Source organism: Bos indicus x Bos taurus, chromosome 11 (genome assembly GCF_003369695.1).
Source record: "Bos indicus x Bos taurus breed Angus x Brahman F1 hybrid chromosome 11, Bos_hybrid_MaternalHap_v2.0, whole genome shotgun sequence".
Classification (NCBI taxonomy): domain Eukaryota; kingdom Metazoa; phylum Chordata; class Mammalia; order Artiodactyla; family Bovidae; genus Bos; species Bos indicus x Bos taurus.
This window is the reverse complement of record NC_040086.1, coordinates 82,257,817-82,279,952: the sequence shown is the minus strand read 5'-3', so window position 1 is coordinate 82,279,952 and position 22,136 is coordinate 82,257,817. Positions and strand designations below refer to the sequence as shown.

Below are 22,136 nucleotides of genomic sequence, written 5' to 3'. Positions count from 1 at the left end.
ACACGCTGATTTGTGGGGCTACTACTTTGGGCACCTCAAGGATAATTAAATATTAAGCCCCTCTTTGATGTACGCAAAGTCTGCCTAAGAGGATTACCAGCCACGGTGAAGGTAGCAGTCCCACAGTTTCTGGTAATTGAACGTTGCAGTGTCATTATCTGTTCTTATCTTTGCTCTGTAAGAATCCATCTCTCTCCTTAATATTGCCTTTGAGAATGGAGACGGAGATAGGGAGAAATTAAGAAAACGAGAGCCCGTGCAAACAACAGTTTGGGGTCTTCTAGGTGTTTGGGACATGGGGACAAAAACAACAGTTTAACACATGTCAAAGACATGACAGAGGTGAGCAAGGCATCCTCTGTCTCCTCTGGTTCAAGGCTCCATTTCACACACAAGCAGCCAAGGCTCACAGTGTAAGAATCTTCTCCAAGACTGGAAACAATGGTAGAGGGAGGGTGGAGACCAAGTCATATAAAAGTTACAACTTGTTCTATGAATATAACTGGAACATTGAGGAAAGCATAAAAGCAGTGGGTATACTTATATGACTTCTGAAGTGTTTAGAGCCAAATTAGAGTGCATGTTCTAATGTTTCAACACGATAGATGAAATGGGCATTTTCTCCCTTTCCTGGTTTCCACGCTGTTTCATAATATTTCTGGCGCATGGATCTGATGTGACATGAAGTGAGGCTCGAGAGAAATAGGCTTCATTGACCTGCCAGGCTCCAGCCATTAAGGAAGAGAAAACTGAAAAAAGGGTGAGAACTTGAAAAATGGAGGGTCTGTCAGAAAAACGCATAAAAGTAAGAGCATTCATTTGTTTCAGGATGAGACGGAACCTAAGGTTCCACTTGGTGAAAATAACGTGACCTAGTTTGTTGCTTAACCTCAGGAATGCCAAGAGAACCTTCAGGTCTGCTGAAAACACACACACTCCTAAAGCCCACTGTGCCAGGGGCCTGGAGGGTCTGTCGCAGCCCAGTGCACTTCTGCTCACAGACTGCTCTTGAGAAAGCCTGTCAGTGGTCTCTTAATGCAATTCAAAGCAAAATGTTAAGACTAAATAATTTGATATGGTCATGATGCTTCAGAGTATCATTCAGATATTAGTGGCTTTAATATACTGTTTCAGCAATGTGGCAGGATTAGAGAATATTCGATAAATCCATCTTTTTTGAAGCTCAAATTCTCTAACTTTGAAGAATAGATAGTATTTACCTATTTCTCTCACAGAGGGAAATAAGAATGTAGAAGGTAATTCAGGAGATGTCCTGAGATGAGTCTTGAGATATTTTTAATATTTGGTTCTTTTTTTTAAAAAAGGAGGTTCATTGTTCTTTAAGTGAAATAAGGATACTAACAGAAATTATAAGGCAAAGTTTTAAAATGAGAAGGTAAACTGGGTTGGAGTCAGACTTCCAGGAAGCTCTTTTGCAGATTAGAAAGCAAGTCTTACTTTCTAACTTTTATTGGCCTATAGTCTGCAAGCTATAGCACTTGATTAAGTGCTGACTCTTAGATCCAGTATCTTCAGGATGCATCAGTTTAGAATCTAAGCCAAAATTCAACAGCCACCGTATTTCTTTGATTTAGGAATTAGCATTTTCACTTAGTCAACAAGCATTTAAGCTCTGAATGTACGCACAGCATTCTTAGAGGGCTTTGAAAAATGTTAAGTATATTCTCCAGGGTTTCTGAGTTTTCAGGTAGCGGGAAGACAAAACTTTAAGTAGCAGAAGTAATAATAATAATAATAACAGATGAAATGTGTGGAGTTCAAAGTTCAATTAAATTTGAAACCGTCAGGGAAGGATCCAGAGAGGTGATGGACTGAGTGAGCCTTGCAGGTTAAAATGAAGAAACCAAAATCTTACGTCTCTGTTGCATTGTGTCTGTCTACATATAGGAGAGAGGGCATTTGAGTGCCTGGGCAGAGCAGGACAAAATGAATGAGCTAAACTGCACACTGCATTACCACTTAGATCTGTATCTCTCCAGGGCAAGGGCGAGCTGCCCTAATTAACTGATACTATGAAAAACCCTGACTGTATCCTGTGAAGAGAAAAATTATATATACATGTCAGGTGACTGAGGCATCATCTACTCTGCATATTCAAACATGGAAAAGTAAAACAAACTGTGTTGCACACATTTAACTGCTACATAGCTGTACTGATGAACACAATGGGAAGACTGCATTAACAAGCTGATTATTCACTTGAAGGGGGTTTAAGGGAATCAGGACATGACCATCAGATGCACCCTCACCTGTCTCTGGGGCCAGGTGGCTTTCAGGATGGCCTCTGTTCTAAAGAACACGAGGAGCTTGCCATCCTCCTCAGTCAGGTGAAACGACTGTCCCAGAATCTGCAGCACGTGGATGCGGGGCCGCACCGGCCAGGCGTCGTTGGCGCAGAAAGGCCGCAGCCACTCCAGCAGGTCCTCGGAGGACACCAGCTCTTCTCTGCAAAACAAGGGTTACATTGAAAAAGACTCAGTGGTTTCTAATTCCAGTAATCAAACGTGGTGCTGGATCTAGACACTTTGTTGGGTTTATTTTTTTTCCTACTGAGAGGAAAAATGTAGATTTGACATGGCTTAAGGCAAACCATATTAAGTATTTAAAAACGATGTAAAATGCATGCGATTTGTAAACAGCATCATATTAAAATGAGTTACACAGAGCAGAGAAAAAATAATCAATACGTTCTTAGATGCTTCATTTCTTAAGCAAAGCTCAACTGTGTACGACTCTGCGATCTCATGGCCTATACACTCCACGGAATTCTCCAGGTCAGAATGCTGGAGTGGGTGGCCTATCCCTTCTCCAGCGGATCTTCCCAACCCAGGAATTGAACCAGGGTCTCCTGCGTTGCAGGCGGATCTTTACCAACTGAGTTATCAGGGAAGCCATTAAGAAGTACAGCTTATTGTAAAATTCTGTGTAGAAGTATGCCCAGTGCCCATCCAGTACCCAAGGCTTAAAAGACTTTCTTTTTATTGAAGTAAATTGACAACTAATTCAATAAGGGAAATTAAGGATTCCCCAGTTTTCATTAGAGCACTGCTTTAGAGTGGTAACTGTCTTAACTGATAATAGTTCACATGGAAGGGTGCCAGCCAGAGTCTTGGATAACCACTTACAGCATTTGGAAAAAAAATTTTTTTTGATGGAAATATCATTATTTTAGTCTTGGCAAACAAAATAACTCTTGTAATACAATTTTCACGGATGGCTTATCCCACCAACTAGTTAAAACCTTGAATTCAAAGGAAAAAAAAGAAGTATGACCTATTTCTACTAATGATACTGATAGTGCTGGGCATCATTCAGTAATTTTATATTAAAACATTACTAGTTGACAGTAACTGTGCAAAGTAAATATTATAAATACCATTTTATTTAAAAATTTTCCAGTTTTATTGACATAACTGATGTATGTGTGTGTGTGTGTGTGTGTGTGTGTGTGTGTGTGTATAAAACACTGTATTAGTTTCAGGTGTAGTACAGAATGATTTCATATGTGTATATACTGCAAAATAATTACAATAAGCTCAGTTAACATCCATAACTTGATATAGATATAATTTTTTTTCTTAAGATGGTAACTTTTAAGATTGACTCTCTTAGTAACTTTCAAATATACATTATATTGTTAACTATACCCCTCATGCTAAACATGGAAATTCCATTTTTATAGATAAGGAAGTAGGCTTCATGGAAGTGACAGCATATGCCCACAAACATCTATACTGGTACAATTTGACTCCAAAGTCTATGTTCTTTTCTACTATTTTTCTGTGTTTCAATAAGGGGTTAGTGGTGGTTTAGTCACTAAGTCATGTCCAACTCTTGTGACCCCTGGACTGTAGTCTGTAGTCTGCTAGGTTCCTCTGTCTATAGGATTCTCTAGGCAAGAATACTGGAGTGGATTGCCATTTCCTTCTCCAGGAGATCTTCCTGCTGTTGCTGTTAAGTCGCTTCAGTTGTGTCCAACTCTGTGCGACCATAGACGGCAGCCCACCAGGCTCCCCCATCCCTGGGATTCTCCAGGCAAGAACACTTGAGTGGGTTGTCATTTCCTTCTCCAATGCATGAAAGTGAAAAGTCAAAGTGAAGTTGCTCAGTCGTGTCCGACTCTTAGCGACCTCATGGACTGCAGCCTACCAGGCTCCTCTGTCCATGGGATTTTCCAGGCAAGAGTACTAGAGTGGGGTGCCATTGCCTTCTCCAGGAGATCTTCCTGACCCAGGAATAAAACCCAGGTCTCCTGCACTGCAGGCAGATTCTGGGCCGACTGAGCTATGAGGGAAGCCCCAGTAAGGGGTTAGAGCCATCAAATTTTATACTACCCTAAAGATAAAATATAAATCTATGGTTATTAAAAACTAGTAAGTTTAAAAGGATTCAGAGAAGGTGGGGACATGTGAACAACTTTCTATCCAGTACTAGAAGCTCTTTGCTTATAATCCCCAAATGGACCATCTCAGGAAAACAACTTATTTGATGATGATGTCGATGAATTACTACCAATGACTCTTGAGAAGTTGCTCACATAGAAGTCTCACTCCCACAAGACCCTAGAGATCCATGGAAAAGCACTGAATTATATAGATTTTATAATAACCAAATCCTTATGAGGCTTCCAGCAATAAATCATCTACAGCAAGCTCCAAATTCCATGAACTAACAAGACCACAGGAAATTTTTAAAAAACTTCTGAGAATAAAATTCTATAATACCACTGAATATTTCTCTCAGTGTGCATTCTATAATATACTTGCCAATACAATTTTATGGCAATTTAAGCTAAAAAACAAAGTTGGTTATTTGTATATTGGACTAAAATATGTTACAAAATGCCATGGACAAACTGGCTTAAGCATTTCCTACACGTACAAAGATATTTGTTAGTTTTGCCTTTGACTGTCCTTCTTAACACGTACCAGAAATGGCAAAGCTGGGGGTGCAAAAGAACGCCCCCAGTATTTCCTGACTATCTACTATGTGCAAAGCAGACAGCACTGTGTGGTGGAAAAGAGTATCTTTTGGAATCTGACAGACCTGTGAATCCTGGCTCCATCCTTTCCTAACAACTCTCAATAAAAATCATGAATGTCCTCATTCCCACTTTATAGCTAAGTAGACAAAGATCCTGAAAGTGTGTCTCTTGGAGTCTGTGAAACCAAGACAATGCATACGAAGCACCCAGCACTGTATGTGACCCAAAGGAGAGATTTAATGAACAAATAACCATTGTCCAAATAATCATCATCATTTTATTATCAGCATCATCAAAGTACCTGATGTTCAGGGATGAAAAACTGTATGATCTGGTCCTTAAAAGAACTAATAATACAAGGAACCAGAAAGATGTCACAAATGACTGTTCTACAAATTACTAATATAATATAAATTGGAACAACTTTTTGGGAAGAAAAGTGGGTAGAATCAGGGAAGGCTTCGCAGAGGACATGGCCTCTGAACAGGATCATAAAGGACAAATGGAAGGTACATGAATGGAAAAGGGGGGAAACATAATCCAGGTAAAGAGAACAGCAAGGGAAAAAAAACAGACAAAGATTTCAAAGGACACAGCATGTTCAGGGACCGATAAAAGCACAGATTGTCTGGGGGTAAATCAGAAGAGAGCACAGAGGGAAGACAGGTCTCCTGACCTGGATAACCAGAGCTCACACACAGGCTGAAAAGGTGGTGCAGCTTCATACTTCGAAAGGATAGGCTTTGCAGGCGTCAGCCCAGACTCAGTGCCCAAAATGACTGCTTCCCAACAGTGCTATGCTGACCAAGAAGTTGCTTCATGGTTTCTTCAGTTTCTTATTTGTAAATTGCAGATGGATAATAACCCTTTACTCAGCGGAGTGGTTTGAGAATTAAATATACAAAATGAAATAATAAAGCAGAAAATATATTATCTGGCACATAACTAAGAAGTTCAGTTAGTGGCAGCGATGGTTACTGAGGACTCTGGTCTTGGTGTGGAATGGGAATGACAGAGGGTCTCTGAGCAGTTAAGTACCGTGATCATGTTAGGGCTTACAGAGGTGCGCAGACTGGGGCATGCTCAGGCCTTTTTGGTGAAGCCTGCAGGGGTCAAATTAAGTTTAACTTGGGAGAAAAGAAGACTAAAACACATTTTTGGCCTTGAATCCAAGCCAATTTCACATAAGTAAGAAGCTGGTATTTTGACCCTGTCACCCAAGGGCCAAGTGGAGGGGCAGGTAGGATGGGCTAGAATGGGAAGAAGCTGGAGTCATGAAGACCAGATGGAAGTTACAAAAATCATACAAGATCTGCATGTGGTGAACAGGAATGAAAACTGTTAATGATAATATGAAAGCTTATTGTGTGCCATGAGTTACATCACTTTATCGTCACTACTTTTTTTTTCATGTATTCTGTTATCATCTCCAATTGGCAGATGAAGGGACAAGCACAAAGAGGTTTCATAACTTGTTCATGGTCACAGAGTAAGTTGTTGTTTTTTAGCCATTAATTCATATCCAACTCTTTTTTGACACTATGGACTGCAGCTGGTCACACTCCTCTGATCATGGGATTTCCCAGGTAAGGATACTGAAATGGTTGCCATTCCTTCTCCAGGGGATCTTCCAGACCCAAGGACTGAACCTGAAGCTCCTGCATTGGTAGGTGGATTCTTTTACCACTGAGCTGCCAGAGAAGCCCCCACATAGTAAGTAGTACAGTCAGTATTTGAACCTGGAGTATCTTACCGCCTTATCAATGACTATGCAATACTACGGAACCAAATGGAGGTAAATTCCAGAACACGGGGGCAATATGTGACACAGAGATTATTATCATAGCATTTTCCAAGTCATTAAATTGAGTTAGATTCCTTTTACCTAAGAACTTACTGTTTGGTAAGTTCAGTTCAGTTGATAGCATTGGACATTCTGGAGAAAACTGCTCTAAATTTTGGTTGATAGTTCAAATATATAATGAAATTATGAGAACTCATTCCTAAAACAGAAATGTTATGTTCTTGAAGTACCATGTTCTAGAAGACCTTGGCTATATACTGTGAATGTGTGTGTGTGTGTGGGTGTGTGCACGCATGTGCATGCAATCAGTAGCTCAGTCATGTCCAACTTGTGATCCTGTGGACTTTAGCACTCCAGGTTCCTCTATCCATGGAATTTTCCAGGCAAGAATACTGGAGTGGGTTGCCATTTCTACTTCAGGGGGTCTTCCCAAGTCAAGGACTGAACCCATGTCTCTTGCATCTCCTGCACTGCAGATGGATTCTTTACCACTGTGTCAGCTGGGAAGCCCACATACTGCAAATATTTGTGCTCAATGAGACTACACAGAACCAAAGGGCAGCTCTGTAAGAAAAGCTGTCCAGGACATCAACTAGATACTATCTCCTAAAGATTTTAGCTGCAAAATAGTCTAAATTTTAAATAAAATGTGAGTTTTTAAAATTTGTAGTCACCCTTGAAATGGTACAAATACACACAAATATATACAGAGGCAGAGACAGAAAAACAGAATGTAAGAATTGTGATAAAATGTTAGCAATTGGTGAATCAAGGGGAAGAGAATATAGTCATTATTTTTCAACCTTTGCAACTTTTCTGTGGGTTTGAAATTTTTCAAGATAAGCAGGTGGTGAGAAAATAACCAATTATAACTTTTATAATATAAAAAGAAAGAGAATGGGAAGGAAAATGATTCCAGTTTTATAGTCGTTTATGAAAGCAAGGGGAGGGTTTAATGAGCTTAGGAATAAAAAGAGAACATGATTTCAAAACACTTTTACCTTATTATAAAAGTTATACAAATGATTTTAAGAAGACATAAAATAAGTAACAGAGAAAAATCTCTCCTAGTTTCATTGCAAATACATAGACATTTGCTTCTACCTCTTTCCCTGACATGAGGATTTTGGGGACAGGAGAGAAGTTATACTACACAGGGTAATTTAGTATGCTATTTTTTTAAAAAATAACTACTAAAGGAAACACACACACATTCATACAATCCCTTCTGGCCCAAAAGATAAGGAGTGTACTGAAATATACAAGATGTTCTATTAACAGAAAAGAACAGCAGCAGCAACAATGGCAACCAAAATAGGTTCAGTGAATGATTAATTTGCGAACGTGATGTTCTATTGTGTAAAGTAGCATGAGAGGATATTCACAAAACTACAAAGGAATGGAAGAGAAATGCCAACGAAACAAAGGCAATTATTTAATCAAAGAGAAAAGACAGATTTTGAGAATATTAATAAGATGACCTTTTGTAAAAGAGCTTGAAGATTTTGCGTGGCATAAACATATGAAGATAACCCAACCTTGAACTTAAACAGTGATGGTACATTAAAACAGACAGTAAATATGAAAAGCACTTTATATGTCATGATGTACTACACAAATTATTCTTATATTTAAGAATGGGGGAAGCCAAGACTGCATTCAAACAAGACAAACATAAACCTTTATGATTTCCTGTAGACATAAATGTCATAGATTTGGAATGCCTGAAGGGAGCAGAAGTTCACTTTGCCTAATCTTCTATACTGAAGGCATAAGCCAGCAGCCAAATTTTTGTATTGATATGTATAGATACCAATGTGTCAAAATTTTTAAATTTTACACAATGAAGGTCTTCTTTTCTCTCATTTTCCTGAGATGATAATTGATATGCAGTACTAAGTATAAGGATTACAGCATAGTGGTTGGACTTACATATATTGTGAAGACTACCTTAGTAAGTTTACTGATAATCTATCATCTCATATAGATACCAAAAAAAAAAAGAAAAAGAAAAAAAACGAAGATTTTTTTCCTTGTGATGAGATCTCTTATGATCTACTCTGAACAACCTAGCGCTTCTTTAAACGCTGGAAGATGAGGGCGAAGTGGAAGCTGCCTGCCTTAGATAAGGCCTCTTGAGCTCTCAAGTTCCTCTCCGACTCCACCACCTCCTCCCTGCCCTGAAGCCCACTCCACCTTGTTCATTTTCATTCCCTGCCCGGTGTCAGTAGGAAATGAGTTTGAGAACTGATATGTAAACTGAGAGAGAAGGAGAGACAGGACAGGAGGGTCGGGTGGGGCAGCAAGTAAATGTGAGTGAGTGAACAGTGAGAGACATAAATACTCATATTCCTACTAGGAAGGTCTCAACTCAGTTAAGGGATTGATCCACACACTGTGTACACTTTCCTCACTACGCACAGAGCTGGACCTGTCCCAGGACAATGTCCTCTATGCATCAGCTCCCCGGAAACAACTGGGGCTCCTGGCAAAGAATAGGGCGGAACCCAACTGAATGCATCGTGTGCTAATGCCATTGTGGTAGTGTAAAAAGTGTGGCTTTTTTTCAAATGATTATCATAATCAAGTTACAGTGAAGGAAAAATTGCTGCAAAGGCAGTAACTGTGGTGTGCACACAATTCCAATCTCAAATCTCAATGTTTTATAAATTCATTTTTAATTGAAGGATAATTCCTTTACAATATTGTGTTGGTTTTTGCCATACCTCATCATGAATCAGTCATAGGTAAACATATGTCCCCTCCCTCCTGAACCTCTAGAAAGATGGTACTCATGAACCTATTTGCAGGGCAGCAACAGAGACATGGCTCAGATGGTAAAGCATCCATCTACAACGCGGGAGACCTGGGTTCGATCCCTGGGTTGGGAAGATCCCCTGGAGAAGGAAATGGCAGCCCACTCCAGTACTCTTGCCTGGAAAATCCCATGGACAGAGGAGCCTGGTAGGCTACAGTCCACGGAGTCGCAAAGAATCAGACACGACTGAGCGACTCCACTTTCTTTCTAACACAGACACAGACATACAGAACAGACTGATGGACACGGGAGTGGGGGAGGAAGGAGAGGGTGGGATGAATGGAGAGAGTAACATGGAAACCTTTACACTACCATATGTACAATAGAAAGCTAATGGGAATTTGCTGTATAATCAACTCAGTTCAGTTCAGTCACTCAGTCGTGTCCTATTCTGCGACCCCATGGATGGCAGAACTCCAACCTTCCCTGTCCATCACCAACTCCCAGATTTGACTCAAACTCATGTCCGTCGAGTCGGTAATGCCATCCAACTATCTCATCCTCTGTTGTCCCTTTCTCCTGCCGCCTTCAATCTTTCTAGCATCAGGGTCTTTTCAAATGAGTCAGTTCTTTGCATCAGGTGGCCAAGGAATTGGAGCTTCAGCATTAGTTCCTCCAATGAATATTCAGGACTGATTTCCTTTAGGATGGACTGGTTGGATCTCCTTGCAGTCCAAGGGACTCCCAAGACTCTTCTCCAACACACAGTTCAAAAGCATCAATTCTTCGGTGCTCAGCTTTCTTTATAGTCCAACTCTCACATCCAAACATGACCACTGGAAAAACCATAGCTTTGACTAGCCGGACCTTTGTTGGCAAAGTAATGTCTCTGCTTTTTAATATGCTATCTAGGTTGGTCATAGCTCTTCTTACAGGAGCAAGAGTCTTTTAATTTCATGTATGACTCAAGAGAATTCAAACCAGGGCTCTGTATCAAACCTTGCCTTTTGATAAACAAATATACTAATAGCATCTTTGGGGCTGCTCTCAAATGTATGCCAATCACAATATCTTCTTGAGGTTCATTCATCAATAGAAGCATGGGCACATCCCCCTGGAACGAGGTAGAAATGGTAGCTGTGAAGTCATAAACATGGCCTTAGGTGGCCCGGAGAACCACTGTAGTGGTAGAGTGGATCCACCCTCCTTGTTGGTGACCATGGTTCATATTACAGATTGGAGGCCTCATAACTGTGGGTGCTTGGAGAGCGTCTGGTGATTCACTTTGCCTCCTGGAGCATGAAGAGTGAGAAGAAATCAGATTCGATCCGTGCTAGTGGGTTTCTTTCTTTTTCTTTTTCTTTTTATGGTCTTTTGTGTGCTTGAAAAATAATGTGAAGTCCCTAAGCAACACGGAAGAGCTTAGTGATGTCTGAATGATCTGATGTTGCTCGATATACATCAAACTTTAAGACATCTAAAGCGGGTACTGTGATTAAGCAGCAATTTAAGCAAACAAAGACTAGTAAAATACTCACTAGCTTTAAAGGAAATCTTTCTTCCTTTTTGAATGGTGCACAGAGGAATTCCTCATTAATTATCTGTTTTCTGAGTGGATTTATTTCTGTATATCCATTTGAGAGTCACTAATATACTGGTTGGAGAAGGCAATGGCACCCCACTCCAGTACTCTTGCCTGGAAAATCCCATGGATGGGAGGAGCCTGGAAGGCTGCAGTCCATGGGGTCGCTGAGGGTCAGACACGACTGAGCAACTTCCCTTTCACTTTTCACTTTCATGCATTGGAGGAGGAAATGGCAACCCACTCCAGTGTTCTTGCCTGGAGAATCCCAGGGACAGGGGGAGCCTAGTCGGCTGCCGTCTATGGGGTCGCACAGAGTCGGACACGACTGAAGTGACTTAGCAGCAGCAGCAGTATACTGGTTCAGGCTTCCCAGGTGGCTAGGTGGTAAAGAATCTTCCTGCCAATGCAGGAGCCACCAGAGATATGGGTTCGATCCCTGGGTTGGGAAGATCCTCTGGAGGAGGAAAGGGCAACCCACTAGTGTTCTTGCCAGGATAATCTCACAGTCCATGGGGTTGCAGAGTTGGACATAAATGAGAGACTGAGTACACACACAATATACTGGTTTATGCCTGTGAGTTATTTGTCAGGAAATTTTTTAATAATATGAAGGCCCAGATAACCATGATGGTGTAGTCAGTCACCTAGAGCCAGACACCCTGGAGTGTGAAGTCAAGGGGGCCTTATGAAGCATTACTACAAAGTTAATGGAGGTGATGAAATTCCAGCTGAGCTACTTCAAATCCAAAAATGATGCTGATAAACTGCGGTACTCAATATGACAGCAAATTTGGAAAACTCAGCAGTAGCCACAGAACTGGAATTTTCATTTCAGCCCCAAAGAAGGGCTTTGCCAAAGAATGTTCAAACTACCAAACACCTGCACTCATTTCACATGCTAGCAAGGTAATACTCAAAATCCTTCAAGCTAGGCTTCAACAGTATGTGAACCGAGAACTTCCAGATGTACAAGCTGGATTTAGAAAAGTCAGAGGAACCAGAGATCAAATTGCCAACATCCGCTGGATTGCCCAAAAAGCAAGAGAATTCCAGAAAAACATCTACTTCTGCTTCACTGACTACACTAAAGCCTTTGACTATGTGGATCACAACAAACTGTGGAAAATTCTGAAAGAGATGAGAATACCAGACCACCTGACCTGCCTCCTGAGAAACCTGCATGCAGGTCAAGAAGCAACAGTTAGAACCAGACATGAAACAACAGACTGGTTCCAAATCAGGAAAGGAGTACGTCAAGGCTGTATATTATCACCCTGCTTATTTAACTTATATTCAGAGTACATCATGCAAAATGCTGGGCTGGATGAAGCTCAAGCTGGAATAAAGAAACATTGATTGCCGGAAGAAACATCAATAACCTCAGATATGCAGATGACACCACCCTTATGGCAGAAAGTAAAGAGGAACTAAAGAGCCTCTTGATGAAGGTCAAAGAGAAGAGTGAAAAAGCTGGCTTAAAACTCAACATTCAAAAAACTAAGGTCATGGCATCTAGTCCCATCACTTTATGGCAAAGAGAAGAGGAAAAAGTGGTAGCAGTGACAGATTTTCTTTCCTTGGACTCCAAAATCACTGAAGATGTTGACTGTAGCCATGAAATTAAAAGACACTTGCTCCTTGAAAGAAAAGCTATGACAAACCAGACAGCATATTAAAAGCAGAGACATCACTTTGCCAACAAAGGTCCATATAGTCAAAGCTATGGTTTTTCCAGTAGTCACGTTCAGATGTGAGAGCTGGATCACAATAATGGCTGAGTGCTGGAGAATTGATACTTTGGAATTATGGTGCAGAAAAAGACTGTAGACAGTCCCTTGCATGGCAAGTAGATCAAAATAGTCAATCCTAAAGGAAATCAACCCTGAATATTCACTGGAAGGACTGATGCTGAAGCTCCAATATTTTGGTTACTTGATGGGAAGAACAGACTCACTGGAAAAGACCCTGATGCTGGGAAAGACTGAAGGCAAAAGAGGAAGGGGGAAGTAGAGGATTAGATAATTAGATAGTGTCACTGACTCAACAGACATGAATTTGAGCAAATTCTGGGAGATAGCAGAGGACAGAGGAGCCTGGTGTGCTGCAGGCCATGGGGTCGTCAAGAGTTCGACACAAGTTAGCAACTGAACAACAACAACTGTGTGTGTGTGTGTGTGTGTGTGTGTGTGTGTGTGTGTGTGTGTCTGAATCACTTTGCTGTACACCTGAAACTAACACAGCACTATAAATCAACTATATTTCAATTAAAAAAAAAATAAAGACACTTTTGCATTTCTCATCACTTGGTCTGTCATTAGTATCACCATATCCATTTTTCAGATTAGGAAATGACAGTCAGACAGGCTCTGTAGTTTGTCTGGGGCTGCCCAGGTAAGGACAGGTTGTGAATTTCTTTCACAGTATCTCGTTTTCTTCTGATATTAAACAGCCTGCAATGGACAGTTAAGGGAGTGCTTCTCAAACACCACTGTGCTTAGGAATTGCCCAGGGATCTTATTAAAATATAGATGTTACTTGGTTGGTGTGGGTAGGGCCCCAAATTCTGCATTTCCAACCAGCTCCCAAATGTCCCTGAGTCCGTGGACTGACCTTTGTGAGGTCTTATGTCATTATTTTTATCTGTTTTTCTCACCTCTTCCACCTCCTTCTCTGCGCCTTGGCCTTATTTCTTTTTATGCGCCTTGCCTTCATATGTGTGTTGTGTTCAGTGGCTAAGTTATATCTGACTCTTCTAAATTATTATTTGTTTCAGTCACTGAGTCATGTCCCACTCTACGAGCCCTTGGAATGAAGCATGCCAGTCTTTGCTATCCTTCACTATCTCCTAGAGTTTGCTCAAATTCATGTCCACTGAGCTGGTGATGCTATCTAACTATCTTATCCTCTGCTGTCCTTTTTTCCCTTTTGCCTTCAATCTTTCCCAGCATCAGAGTCTTTTCCAATGAGTTGGCTCTTTGCATCAGGTGGCCAAGAGATTGGAGTTTCAGCTTCATCATCAGTCCTTCCAATGAATATTCAAGGGTGATTTCCTTCAGAATTGACTCGTTTGATCTCCCTGCCTTCCAGGGGACTCTCAACAGTCTTCCCCAACACCACAATTCGTAAGCATCAATTTTTCAATGCTCAGCCTTCTTTATGGTCCAACTCTCACATCCACACATGACTACTGAAAAAACCTTAGCTTTGACTATATGGACTTTTGTCAACAAAGTGATGTCTTTGCTTTTTAATACACTGTCTAGATTTGTCATAGCTTTTTTTCCAAGGAGCAAGCATTTTTTAATTCCAAGACTGCTTTCTCCATCTGCAGTGATTTTGGAGCACAAGAAAACAAAGTCTGTCACTGTTTCCATTGTTTCCCCATCTATTTGCCCTTATAAACTGAGATGTCATGCATCTCAGTTTTTTGAATATTGAGTTTCAAGCCACCTTTTTGACTGGCAAGAACACTGGAGTGTGTTGCCATTTCCTTCTCTGGAGATCTTCCTGACCCAGGGATTGTACCCACATATCCTGCACTGCAAGCAGATTCTTTACCACTGAGCCATCAGGGAAGCCCTATAAATACATGCACACACAAATATATGTATGTATAAATATCACACACATATTCTTTTCCATTGTGATTTATTATAAGATATTGAATATACTTTCCTGTGCTTCAGGAGGTCCTTGTTATTTACCTATTTTATATATAGTAGCTTGTATCTGCTATTTCCAGAGCCTTAACATGAAAACAGCTTGAATCCCCAGGTTGCTCTGAAGACCCGCCTGGGAACAACCCAGAAAAGAGAGTGACTCCCTTCTGTGACTCCCCTCTGTGACTCTTGCCCGAAAGCTCTTAGGGAGGGGAACTGAAGCCAAGAGTATCATGTTTAACTGTCCACATTCACAAAGCACTTGCCAGGCTTAAAAGTTAGGACTTGTCTTTCTTCTTTTTCTTTCCTAAGTGAAAAAAAATTTTTTCCACTGAAATTTGTTTTTGTTGTTGTTAAGGACCCTCTGTTATTTTGTGTCTCTGGGATGCAAAGTAAGATCTTGTTGTGACTCTCCATTCCCCAATCTCTTCCTCTTTGGAAATCAAAGCTTAAAAAGAAAATTGTCTTGTATTTAAGAGACTCGAGTTGGGTTCTTCTGTATATCCTGTATACATATATCTGTTTATCCAGCTGGAAATTCACTAAGAAAAACACTGCCTCCTAATCTTTTCGAGATGAACCCTGTGGGACCAGACTGAGGGATTCCCTTTGGAAGGGGCTTCGGGTAGTACCTGTTAAGATCCCTTCCATCATGTGAGGCCAGGGTCCGGGTTGGGTACTTGAGAGCAACGCACAGGGGAGTAGCAAGCTGAGAACTGACTGATGGACTGCGACTGGAATGGTGATAGCTCGATGGCCTGTCTAGAAAGTGACACACAGCATTTCTGTCCGCGCTGCTCTCTGCCGCATCTGCCTTGTTTAGGCTGTGTCCTCAGCCTGGACCACCGTCATCCACCTCCACCATCCTTATCACAGACTCAGATGTCACAGACCAGGTCCAGTGCTGTCCCTTGTGGGTCCTGCTCTGACTTCCCTGGGACAGAAGAAGCCACTCCCTTCACCTCACTTTCTGCACAGCACTGACTATGCTACTGCATGGTAACCAGGGCCCTGAGCAACCTGGTCTCCCTGCAAGACTCTGAGCTCCTCCGGACTGGAGGTTACTCTTACCCCGAACCGGAACTGAGAACAGAGTGTAACACACAGTGAACATGCAGAGCGATGGCATTTGTCTCTAAAATAAGAGGCCCGTGTGTGCCACGGCTGTGGCTTCCTTACCATTTAAAGACCCACAAGCAAAGGAGTTTAGAAAAACTGTGCCGGGCAAATGGCAGAGTGGGTGGAGGGCCCCGCTTGCCCTGTGGTCCAGCCCACCCACATGGTTTACCCTGTGTCCCTTCACTCAAACCGTGGGCACAAAGCTACACATGCAGACATGCTCTGAAGGCCATGGAGCAGTCAATTATGCTGCAGGGGCAGACAGGAGTCCTGGCTGTGTTTCCCAGGCCCCTGACTCTGGACAAGTCAATTCCTCTCTCCCAGCCTTTCTCTCCTTATCTGCAAACGCCAACAATACACACAGGTGTCAAAAATCATAACCACTAAATCCACAAAGATAAATGGAAAGAGTTCTAACAGCAAGTAACTAAAACAGAATATAGAAGTGTTCATACATTTTGATTGAAATTATGTAAAAATATATCCGTACCTGAACAATAACTGGGAGGTAATACGCAAATAAAAACAACAATATCATTGAATGAACTATGAGGCGGTTTCTCAAATATGCTTCATCATTATTATATCATATTTTCCATTAAAAAAGGAAATTGGGGTAAAGCCTTACAGCGTTGCCATGGATATAAGACACAGGAAAGATCTCCATAAACTCCAGGAAATATATTCTTGTCGTTCAGCTGCTGCTGCTGTTATTCCTACTACTAACATCTGAACAGGCTTCCCAGGTGGCACTAGTGGTAAAGAACTCACCTGCCAATGCAGGAAACATACGAGACGTGGGTTCGATCCTGGGTTGGGAAGATCGCCTGGAGGAGGGTATGGCAACCCACTCCAGTATTCTTGCTTGGAAAATCCCATGGATAGAGGAGCCCAGTGGGCTAAAGTCAGTAGGGTTGCAAAGAGTCGGATAGGACTGAAGCGACAGCACACACACACACCTGGGTGAAAAATTCTTTCTAAAAGTGGATTGGAGACACACACCTCTTAGGCTTATAAAGCCAGTACACTCTTAATCCTCAGACAAGACAGATCTCACATATACAAAGCTTTTCAAAATATAACATATACATTCTAGGAATCCCCATACTTAATCAGTAGAGTAAACCCCCTGGAGATATGAACCCCTCCTCTCCTAAGGTGCTCAGCGCGGTGTCATCTCCTTGGCCACCTTTGAAAGGAGTGAGAAGAGACCTTGCTCTCTAAGGCCTGAGAAGCAGATGGTCCTGTTGGAGCTGATGGACTAAGAAAACAAATCTCCAGAAAGTTCTCAGCTCTTCCTTCAGAGCCACCTAGAAAAGATGCTTAGAGGTGGAAGCCTCATAACCACAGATATTGAGAGTAATTCTAAGACTCTAAGGAATGCCATTAAGTGAGACCTGCAAACCGCTCCAGCCTTACCCTTCGTCCACACTGGCATGGACCGCGGCAACAACTCCTTCCAGGATGTGGAGCGGGTCCGCCGGCCCCCCAAGGTCAGCACTGCCTCCACTGTGAAGGGAGAGAAAGAGAGAGGAAGGGATTCAGGACGGATGGCTCAAGCTCAGGAACCAGCAGGGCACTGACACTCAGATGAACCCAGCTGGATTTCAGCAGAGCATACACCACGAGCTCACAGCCGCTCATGGCATATGCAGCCCGCCAAGTACCAGGTCCTGTGCTGCGTGCGTCCTAAGGATGTGGAGAGGAAGCCTTCTCTGCCCTGAGGAGCTCACAATCTAACAGAGGCTTGTTTCCTACCAAGAGAGTAGCAAAACAAATGAAGTTTAAAAAATAAAAAGGAAAAAGAGAAAGAAAATCTATTTGCATTCTGTTATTCAAAAATTCAAAGAAATACCCAATGGGCATTAAAAATATGAGCTATTTTAAGCGTTAAATATATATACTCTAAATCCTCCAGTTGGCCTTTTCCCCACAATATTAATATTCACATGGCCCTTACAAGGTACCAGGCAGTGCTAAGTGATTCACATACATCCTGCCATTTAATAATCCAACACCCATGAGACGGGCCCTACTATGATGTCCACACTACAGATGTGTGTGCATGGAATTCTGCGGAATTTTGAAAATGCAGCAGAGGGAAGAGAAGTTTTAGATGAGTCTTCTGAATAATTTAAGTTATATGATTTAAACCAACTGCTGGATTCAGTATGTTCATACCTTTGTCATATTAAGCTTACTAAATTCACTAACCTTCTACAAGGTAAATGTCATAGACCTAGTCAATAGCAATTTACTTTCCTTAGAAAAAAGGCAGATGAACTAAAGTTCCCTTTCTCCCACTACTGAAAGATTTAATCCATTTTTATTGAAAGTCTTCTGTACCAACTATAACATTTATTAGACCAGAATGAAATCTTCAGATTTCATTAGAACTGGGCACACGGAAGAAAAGAGGAGTATAATTTATGTCAGAATTTTATAAATGTAAAAATATCATGTCAAATTTTAATTATGTGAAAACATACAATTTTTTAAATGAAACTAAATTCTCTTCAAAGCACTAATTTTTCAAACTTTTGTTTTTGTGAGAGTCATATGAACTCGAAGTAATAATAACAAGATAACAAAAATCAAAAAGCTCCCCTGGTAGCTCAGACGGTAAAAATCTGCCTGCAACGCAGGAGACCTGAATTTGATTCCTGGGTTGGGAAGAACTCTTGGAGAAGGGAATGGCTACCCATTCCAGGACTCTTGCCTGCAGAACCCATGGACAGAGGAGAATCAAAAAGATAAAGATGGCAAACAATTATCTGTTATCACTTGAAAGTGGAAAGTGGCTCTAATAACCACCAGCACCACCAAAACATAGTAAGTTCATTATGTAATAAAGGTTTATTCATTTCACATTTGTGATTTCTAAAAAATGTTACACTACGTTATTTCTCTCCTTATACAGAAAATTACCAGATACCTCAGAGCATTAAGGTGAAAACTGGATGAAGCTGGGTAATTAAACTGATAAAGACTCATTTGATTTCAGTGCAGCTGCTGAAAACTGACACGCTTTTAATCAAAAAGTTCCTCAAGAGCAACACGGAATCACAAAGAATGCTTAAAAGAAGAATAAATTAAACACAACTAAATCTTTTAGGCTAATTGCATTATTCACAAAAAGCACTTGATGCCTCATTATTTTCTTAGCTTAACTTTCCCCTCTTTCCTAATCCACTGGAAGCTTTCCTACAAAGATACCAGCCTATTGACAGGAAGCTAGAATTTCTCAATTGTCGGCTTTATGCCATTAATTGCAGGTAAATAACATCCTAATATACTTAACAGATGTCTAACTTCTTCAGTATGTGATTAACCTTGCCTTGTATACTTCAAAAGAAACTTCTGGGAATTGGTTTTCCACTGCTGAAAACACAAGCTCTGAAAATCCACACTAAAATTACACAACAGGTCTGACACGAAGGGACCTGCTTCACTGGCCACGTTGGCCTTTGTCCCTTATTTCAAGAATTATCTGAGTGAGGGAGAGGGTCAACCGAGAAATTAGAAACGTGTTACACTCAGGACCAATGATGGAGCATTTCATGGTTCTCCACTCTCAAGATATTTGAAGACAAGAGACTGAGAAGTCTAATCATAATCATTTACTTTTATAAAGTACTTCATAGTTTTACAATGCTCCTATGTACATGATATTTTATCTTCATAACAACTGTGAAACAAGCACTTTACTGGCAAAATATCAGCTCAGGTTTTCCTTGATGACTATTTTATGGCTTACCTCAATGCAGAGACGATTTCTGTTACTGCACTCTGCACAATGTCCTTGGGCGAGATGTCAAGAGGGCCCACAGCCACCTCCAGCAGCTGCTGAATCATTCTTAGAGGCTGACCGTCTAAACACATGGCCACGGCTTGATTGTAAACTTTCTCTTTTTCTGACCGAGACAGATCATAGAGGTAACCATATTTCTGCAGCATTTCCTGAAAACATGGAATTCAACATGTAACTATGAACTAGAAATTACATGAACAGAGTGAACTATACTCAGAAGACTCTCAAACCAAATATACTACAACCACAAACACCACACGGAGGAACACGTAGGGGAAGTTAAGAGCTTGGTTTCCAGAGCTACCAAGACCTGACTGTAAACCTTGCTTTACTGTGTACTAAGTAGTAAGCCACTGTGATCTCAATTTCCAGTGTCTATAAAATGAGAATGAGGACAATCAGTTCTTGTGAACAGAGGGTATTGTAAACATTTAATAATACAAAAATCAGACCTTTAGCACAATGTCAGGCACAAAGTAATTCTCATTAAATTTCTCTATTATTATTATTGTGCTATAAACACATAAGTTAAAATCTATTAAGTATCAACTATGTAAACCCAGGTATTGTATATGTTATATAATTTAATGTTTATAATTATCCTGATAGCTCAGTTGCTAAAGAATCTGCCGGCAACGCAGGAGACCCCGGTTTGATTCCTGGGTCAGGAAGATCCAGGGAAAAGGGATAGGCTACCCACTCCAGTATTCTTAGGTTTCCCTTGTGGCTCAGCTGGTTAAGAATCCACCTGTGATGCAGGAGACCTGGGTTTGATCCCTGAGTTGGAAAGATCCCCTGGAGGAGGGAAAGGCTACCCACTCCAGTATTCTTACCTGGAGAATTCCATGGACTGTATAGTCCGGTCGCAAAGAGTCAGATGTGACTAAGCAACTTTCACTTTCATTTTTCTTTCAACTATCCCACAAGGAGCTCTAATGAGCTCCACTGTATCAGAAAGGAAGCTGAAAACCAAAGGTGTTATGCAACATGTCCACAAGTCACACAGTCCCCATTAATGGAGCTTGGGATTAGAATCCAAAGTTATGCTTTCCCCACCACATTCCCCCACTCCACACTGCCAGTCCCTTTTTGAAAATATTGTAAAAACTAACATGACAACAAATAATTTCAGAAATAGAACGGGCCTACCATCGTCCAGCACACCAAATGCGATCACTTGATGGTAACAACACTTTCTAACTTTCACAAGTGCTTCTGAATGTAACTGCTTTGTCTTTCAAACCTTAACTGGACATTTGATGATATCAAAGACTTACTATTAACATTTTTATTGGTAATGTAGTGGTAGTGGTAGTTACATTTAAATATATCTTTTAGAAATAGATATGGAAGGATTTGTGCATAAAATGAAAAGATGACTGGGTTTTTCTTTAAAATGACTCAGAGCAGTAAGGGTAGAAAGGAAATACATTGGTCATGTCTTGATAATGGTGAAAGCTGGGAGTTGAGCATATGAGCTTTCAGTTTACTATTCTTCTCACTGTGATACTTTCTGTATTTAAAAACAAACTACCTTTGAGTTAGGCAACAAAATTACTAGTACCCACAGTGAGACAAGAGAAAACTGAGGTTCCAATGGTCTGTGATTGAAGTTGCACTAACCTTCTTGAGTTTACAATATGGTCTTTCACTGAGTATATAATTAAAGAGGTTAAAATCAAAGCCTGCACTTAAAAGGGTTAATATATATAAGATTGAAGGTTATTTTCAGCATTTGATCTAAAAGGTGCCTTAACAAAATCATATAATATCAATTTAGGGACCAGAAGAGGCTCCTGTTAAGGACCATCCATGGCCTAACAACATTCGCAATCAGCTATTCCAAGTGTGCTCAGTCCCTCAGTTGTGTTCAACTCTTTTCAACCCCATGGACTGCAGCTCATAAGGCTCCTCTGTCTACAAAATTTTCCAGGCAAGAGTACTGGAATGGGTTGCCATTTCCTTCTCTAGGGATCTTCCCGACCCAGGAATTGAACCCGGGTCTCCTGCGTTGCAGACAGAGTCTTTACCAACTGAGCTACAAGGGAAGCCCCTTAATTGTCAATATTTTTAATATTGTCAATAATTGTAATTATTGATTATACAACTGTAACCATCAGCAGAATAAAATCAAGATTGGTAAGGCCAATTTGCTTCCTATGAAGGCTTCTATATTGCTCATACCATTATTTAATATTATTTATTAGATAGGATAATAGGCACTAAAAAAAATACAAAAATGAAATAAAACTGAAATCAGGCTTTTGGATTCCTCCCATTATCTCCTGGATGAGGGGCTTGCATTTTTGAGTCTCATACGTATTTTGAAGTATTCCATTTGTTTAGTATTTGGACTCCTCTCCACTGACTGATTTTTCTAGTCAAGAATATATAT

At 40.8% G+C, this 22,136-nt stretch overlaps 1 protein-coding gene across 2 annotated transcripts in view; it reads right to left on the bottom strand.

Moving 5' to 3' along the window:
- Nucleotides 1-22,136, bottom strand: part of NBAS (neuroblastoma amplified sequence) — a 330,907-nt gene that overhangs the window by 40,030 nt on the left and 268,741 nt on the right. For both annotated transcript variants that reach the window (XM_027556036.1, XM_027556037.1), the window contains 3 exons: nucleotides 19,688-19,890; nucleotides 17,350-17,439; nucleotides 2,271-2,466 (listed from right to left, as the gene is read on the bottom strand). In XM_027556036.1, the coding sequence (XP_027411837.1) occupies nucleotides 2,271-2,466; nucleotides 17,350-17,439; nucleotides 19,688-19,890 (489 nt within the window). The remainder of the gene's footprint in view (nucleotides 1-2,270; nucleotides 2,467-17,349; nucleotides 17,440-19,687; nucleotides 19,891-22,136) is intronic.